General features: G+C 36.4%; 1 protein-coding gene across 2 annotated transcripts in view; it reads left to right on the forward strand.

Moving 5' to 3' along the window:
• Parp8 (poly(ADP-ribose) polymerase family member 8) overlaps positions 1–7,264 on the forward strand; it is a 203,452-nt gene that overhangs the window by 106,223 nt on the left and 89,965 nt on the right. For both annotated transcript variants that reach the window (XM_008832936.3, XM_017798109.2), the window contains exons 5-6: positions 4,593–4,682; positions 5,197–5,267. In XM_008832936.3, the coding sequence (XP_008831158.1) occupies positions 4,593–4,682; positions 5,197–5,267 (161 nt within the window). The remainder of the gene's footprint in view (positions 1–4,592; positions 4,683–5,196; positions 5,268–7,264) is intronic.

Below are 7,264 nucleotides of genomic sequence, written 5' to 3' on the forward strand. Positions count from 1 at the left end.
AGGTTATTACAGATGTTTCAATGGTTTAAGGAGGATATAATCATTTAAACAATGAAAAAGAAGACTATAGAGTGCTATAAACAGGACTATGCTCAAAGGTCTTTTGTAGACTTCCTCATTTTGTAGTTAAGCCTGTGACTTAGGTTAGGAGGAATCGATAATTAGTTGGTGTCAGTGTGTAGATTTTTTAAAAAAAAATATTTGTCAGGGGCTGGAGAGATGGCTCAGCACTGGCTGTTCTTGCAGAAAACCCAGGTTCTACTCCCAGTACCCACATGGTGGCTAATAATAGTCTCTAACTCCAGTTTCAAGAGGAACTTCTTGTGTCCTCTGTGGGCACTGCACAACATGGGTGCACTTACACACATGCAGGCATAACACTCATATACATAAAATAAAAATAAATAATTTAAAAAACTTTGTCAACCACATGTATTCCAACAGGGACCATATGCATCTTAACGGGACTGTGTTAGCTCCCTAGGGTCCCTTTATCCTACACCTGCTTGTTTGCACCCTTGGCCAGCAGCTTTCCACAGCCCAACCCACAGCTCCTGGCAACCACAACTCTCAGCTTCTTTTACTTCAACTCTGTTAAATTTCAGGTACATGGTGGCAATAACTATTTTTCGTTTCTGGTGTATTTGACTTATGCTAGTGTCCTTCAGGTTCACTCACATTATTACAGGATTTCCTTTTTCTTTCAATGGCTGATTAGAGCATTCTGTTGAACATATTTGCCAATGCTTGTATTCATTCATCTGATGGTGGACACTCAGGTTGTTGCCGCATCTTTGTCTGGGTGGATGAACACTGTTACAAGCACAGGAGAAGGCAGGTATCTCTTGGCTCTCCTGATTTCATTTCAGTTGGTAAATCCAGAAGAGGGATTGCTGAGCTAGATAACCTGGAAGAAATGGACAAATTCAGTCTATGCAGACAGAATCCTGAAGGAATCTGAACAGAATAATAAGGAGATTCGTTAGTTATTAAAAACTTCCTAACATAGAAAAATCCACAACCAGAATGTGCCCTGGGCGAATTCTGAGCTTTGAAGAATTACTGTTAAGACTTTTCATAAGTCCCCAAGTGGAGAAGTGTGGAGATTTGAGGTCTTCTTTACTCTGCCTTCTTTCTGATGATAAATTAGACATGCCTGGCCTACTACATACTAATGAGAGTTGAATTGTGATACTGGAGAACATTCTGCTTGAGGGTATAGTAATTAAAAAAACAAATAAACAATTTAAAAGTATGACAGTATCTAAATACTAATCAAAATATAAGAGGTAGGAAATCTCTTAGCAAATGTTTGAAGGTATAATCTTGCCCTTCAATATTATACAATATACATTTACCAAATTATGTTCTCTGTAGTTAAATCTTACTGCCTTCTGGTACTCAAACTACTTAGAGAATTTTAAAGTGATTTTTTTTGGTTTATTTCCTAATGGATTAGAAAATTGTGTATATAACTTTATATAAAGAAATCCATTTTTATATAGATCCTTTACAATGAGTTATGTACTGTGTTATCCTCTGTTTTCTTAAGTATAATGTTATTTACTTGCCTCTTGCCGCTTTAGTAAAGATCATTGTGTGGCTCTGTGAATAGCAACAGCTATCCAGTGTATGGATTATTCTGGTCTCCTAGTCGGTGGCTACCTTGTACTTCTCTGTTGCTCTAATGCCTGTCCCTCCTTTCTCTTTTGTTTTTTCCTTATTTTCATATTTTTGATTGAATTTTTGTGATTTTCAAACAATATAGTTTTGATGGCATTTAGATGCCTTTCTGTCTCCCCACCTCCCCCTACTGGCTCCTGCCCAATTTCATATCCTTCACCGTGGATCATTCACTGGGCCCACCAAGGGAGTCCCAACACTGTCTCCTTCCCTCTCAGCAGCCATCAATTGAAAAAGTTCCTTAGGTCGGGTTGGGATTTCTTACCCACTTCCCCACGTCTTTGCTGGGGTTTGTCTTGTTTGAGCTTGCAAAGGACTTGTGCACAGAATCATTGCTGTTAGTTCATATGAATAAATGACTGAGATACTGTCTCCTGTAGCTGAGGATGGCCTTAAGCTCCTGATCTTTCTGCCACCCCAGTGCTGGTATTACAGGCCTGTGCTCCCCTTTCCACTTTTATGGTTATGCCTTTTCTCATTTTTTTATTGCTTTTTAAAAAAATACTTGGCATGGAATTTAGTACATTAATCCTTAGGCTAGCACAGTATTATGTATGGCTCCCACCTCCAGTCTCTCCTTTCCTTGTATACAGGGAAAACATAATTAGGTTAAGAAGAAAATCACTTCAGTCAGACTAAGTGAAATTAAGTTTAAAGGAAAAAACAGTCTGACTCTAAAGGGGGGTATAGTGGCACTTGCCTATAATCCTAGTACCTGGGAGGGCTGAGGCAGGAAGGTCTCAAGTTCAAGGTCAGCCGGGGCTATGAAGAAAGACCATGTCTGAGAAAAAATGTAAAAAAAAAAAAATCTAGCTGTAATAGAGTTTCTTTTTTTCCTTTCTTTTCCCTTTCTTTGTCCCCTTTTCTCTCTTTCTTTCATTTCTTTCTTTTTCTTTCTTGATGCTGACCTGAACATCTGAAGTTATTGACAGAAGAGAGTCCAGATAAGTGGTCTGTGTCTTGGTGTCAAAACAAGATGAATTTATACAAGATCTGCTGCTTAGTCTGTGAGGCTACCTAATGAACATGAAAATTTCACATTCTCCTCAGCGGTATCTGAAAACCGAACAAACCAAAACTTGTTATTAACAATAATCAGAGTGATGAGACAGACTTGTTTTGTTTCAAATCTAATCTGCATCACTCCCTCTCACCTCCCTGAATAACTTAATAAAGCTTTGTGCTTTTTGAGACTTTGCAGCTAAATGGAGTGTGTGTGTGTGTGTGTGTGTGTGTGTGTGTTTATATCATTTACTTAATCTTGAGGTCTAAAAATAGCACATTCGAAGGGGAGGGGAAGAGTACTGACTTAGTTCTATCAATTTAAAACCATGTTCTCACTATACTGATAACAGTGTATTAAAACCTGTCTCAATATTTTTAAAGATGTTATTAATTATTTCAGTATTAATTTCCCTTAGCAGAAATCAATTCATGTTACTATCTGTTGAAGCTGTTTTTAACTGTTCATTAGGTCATTGGTGGTTGTGTTAATATGAAAATTATCTTTTAAATCTGTTTTTACATTTTAATTTATTTTATTGTGTGTGTGAGTGTGAGATCATAGGACAACTTGTGGAGATCAGTTCTTTTCTTCTATCCAACATGTGGGTCCCAGAGATTGAACCCAGGTCATTAGGCTTGGTGGCAAATGCTTTTACTTGCCAAGCCATCTGTATGGCCTGTTATAGGACAACCATTAATGAGTTGTCAAAGTGACTATTCATTAAATAGTCATCTTAAGATGCTATTCAGTCATTACTGAGACAAGTAGATAAACATCTAGGCATTATATTATTATAACATAATAGGATTTTATCATATACTTAAAGATCTGTATCTATTAGAGAACTTGGTAAACTTATAAAAATAGGGTTTTTTTTTTTAGAGGAAACAAAGTAATGAACAAGAAATTTAAGGACTTTATGGTATAATGTAATGTTCTCTGTGTGATTCATTGATAAAATTGGTTTGTATAAGAATGATAGTTAAGACTTAATAACAACCTATGATAAACAGTATAGCAATATGGAGAGTGTGATTTCAGTAGATCCATGGTTAGTGGTCCAGTGGTCTTGAGCTTTCCTTGAGCTTTCCTCCCTCCCTCTGTCTCTCTTTTTTTCTTCCCTTAAAATTTTATTATTTTGTTTCTCTTTTGTTTTAAACAGTCTCCATATGTAATAGAGCCTGGCCTCAAACTTGTGATCCTCCTGTTTCAGTCTCTTAAAGGTTGGAATTATGTGTGTGCCACCAGTGTGTTTGGTTTTCAAGGTTTATTGTTGTTGCTGCTGTTTTTTGTTTGTTTGTTTGTTTGTTTGTTTTTGAGACAGGGATCAAAGTGCTGGGATCAAAGGCATGTACCACCTCACCCAATTTCTTTTTAAAAATTTTATCAAGAGCTCTTTAGTTTCTTCCTCAGCTGAGTACTCCCCTTTCTGAAGCAGATACTGGTACTGAGCAGAATGCTCTCCCATGAGGTGAGCCAACCAGGTCCATCCAAATGATTCATTGCGTTAGGGCCCATTAGGAATGTATTAGCAGCCAGGCAGGTGGTAGATGCCTCCAGTAACCCCAGCACTGGGAGACTGAGGCAGGAGGATCTTTGTGTTTGAGGCCAGCCAGGCCTAAATAGAGAGACCCTATTTGTTGTTTGTTAGGTCTCAAACAACCCCTCTCCTCAATAAAGGAGGGTGTGTTTTTGAATATGTTCTATCCAAAATCTGGTTTTGTAAGGAGATATAAACATCTTGGAAGAAACTGCAAGTTTATGCTTAACTCACTCTAAGCTAATGAGAGCAGCAGTATGCCCTTTATGAGAATTAGAGCTAAAGTGATGGCAATACAATTTTATTATTTTTGCAAAGAATATGCATTCACAACTCTATGTCTTTATTCATATTTCTTTGCAGACAATACGTATGTGTCAAGTTCAGAAAACGATGAAGATGTTCTGGTTACTACAGAGCCAATTCCTGTAATTTTCCATAGAATAGCAACAGGTAATAGTAATGTAACATTTTGCTTATGTTAGATTAATTTTTCTTAAATTGTAGGTAGCTTTGGTGCTTTTTGTTTTCAATATAGCATATATATTCCATAAATCTGTTTATGTAATTTTTATATCTAAAATATGCTGCTTTGATGTTTAATGAAGTTGAAATATGTTGTGTCACCACTCCTCTTTTAAAAGTAGTTTCCTCCATTGTGACAATGCTAGAAAAACTGAATACGGAAACAAACTCAGGGCAGTGGGGCCTCCAGGAGGCATGTAATGAGAGCTGAAGACAGCCATGTGCTCCTTCTTCAATTTGATAACATTTATATGCACAAGAACAATCAGAATAGTTTGTATATTGTGTAACTCTCCCAACATGACATATTTTCAAAATATCTCTAATTCTTTAACTAAAGAGAGAGACTGGCCTAGGGTGTTTCTATATGGATTCTCATGAATGTTTGTTAAATAACATGGCAAAACCTAAAGTAATTTTAAAAATTATAACTTTCTTTCAGAATTAAAAAAAACAAATGATATTAACTGTTGCTTATCCATAAAGTCCAAATTGCAAAAGGAAAATGGGGAGGTATGTAAGTTATATTTTATTCATTCTTTTAATTTTTATTTATTTTTATACTTTATTATTTTTATTTTGTGTGTATGTGTGCATTGCCTGTGTGTATGTAAGTGCACTGGTGTCATGCAATGCCCTTGGAGGACAGAAGTGGCTGTCAGATCCCCTGGAACTGGAGTCACAGACAGTTGTTAGCTGCCATGTGGGTGCGGGGATTCGAACCTGGGTCTTCTGCAAGAACAGTCAGTGGTCCTAACAGCTGAGCCATCTCTCCAGCCCCTCATTCTTTTTATTTTTGAGTGTAGATTTTTTTAAATTTCCAAGTATTTGTATTTAATATCTGATTTAGATTAAAGTTGCATATGATGAACGAAACACAAATTCATGACTTGGAGACTTTCCATATGGTCGGAAGAGTGTCGTAAAATTAACTCCAAGAGAGAAGTTCCTGTTTGAAATAATAGGGCATATGATTGAAATCTAAATAAAATATGCATGCCATATAATTTATTTTATATTATTTTTATCATGCAATATAGTTGACAAAGAAACTCTCTCACGCCTATTACCACTATACATGGTTGAACATAATTTTGATGAAGTCTTTAAAGTTTTTTTGTAGACATGGTCTTTTTAGCATAAGTAACACAGGGGGTTGGAAGAGACATTACTTTTCAGTGTTTAAAACGAACTGAATTCACCTGTTATTCTCCTTTTCAATTTTTTTACTTGAATCTATGAATAAATATCAGCACTTTTATCAGAGAAAGTGCAGTGGGACCAGAAGTTTCGGTTAACAGTTACTCCTACAATATGGCCCTCCTTTCCTGCTAGCCCTGTACCATTCATTATTTCCTGCCGTCCTTGCCCACCTCGAGAACTGCTGCTTTGATAAAGCTGTTACTGACAAAATGTGAAAATATCGTATAACCCAAAGCCTCTGTTCTGTCGTGTTTTGTTTTCCTCAAGAACTTTAATTCAGGAATGATTATGGACATGGCTAGATGGGAGTCCTGGATCCCCTAAGAACTTGTAATTCAGGAATGATTATGAACATGGCTAGATGGAGTCCTGCATCCCCTAAGAGCTGTGCTGTTTGTTTTTGTCTTTTTCTTTGCTAATCAGGACAGTGATAGAATGATAGAAATACTACCATGAATTTTCATAGTACTTCAGGTACCTAATGATGTGCTTCTGTTAATTAAAAACTCAGACTTCAAGTTAAAGCATATTAAATTAAACACCCTTTTGAAATCTCAATTCCTCAACAAACAACTTTTGCTTACTAAAAGTTCTCTTCATATTATGATTCATATTTAGCTTCATAATTTGATTTTTATCTTATTACATTCTAAGTTCCTTTTCTTTCATATTGTTGTTTTGAGTTGGCTGTGCAAGTGAGAACAATCTTGGATAAATAATGACGGGACTTTTTAATAAAAATTGAATTACCATGAGCTTGCCAAATGTCTTATCAGGGCAAGGCTGAACATATAATTGATTATACACAAGTTTTTAATGTAAATCAAACATTAAATTGCAAATTTTAACATCAATGGAAGAAAACTTTAAGAAAGGTTTACTTTTAATAAACTTTCAGTGAACTTTGTTTCCCTCCCTCCCTCTCTTCCTTTTTTCCCATTTATTTATTTATTTATTTATTTATTTATTTATTTATTGAAACAGGCTCTCCCTGTAGCTGTGGCAGACCTATAACTCACTTTGTAGACCAGGCTGGCCTTGAACTCATGGAAGTCCTTCTGCCTCTGCCTCCCAAGTGCTGGGACAAAGGCTTGTGCCACTAGGCCTGGAAATAAACCTTTTCTAAAGAAAGAGGTTAAAGCTGGGCGAGGTGGTGCCTTTAATCCCAGCACTCCAGAGGCAGAGGCAGGCGGATCTCTGTGAGTTCAAGGCCCGCTTGGTCTACATAGTGAAAAAGAAAAAAGAAAAAAAAAAAAGCTAAAAAAATACGTTCAACTGGCTCTTCCTTATTTTTTTTTTAAGTTTGA

Source organism: Nannospalax galili, unplaced genomic scaffold, assembly GCF_000622305.1.
Source record: "Nannospalax galili isolate Female #2095 unplaced genomic scaffold, S.galili_v1.0 scaffold235, whole genome shotgun sequence".
Taxonomy (NCBI): Eukaryota; Metazoa; Chordata; class Mammalia; order Rodentia; family Spalacidae; genus Nannospalax; species Nannospalax galili.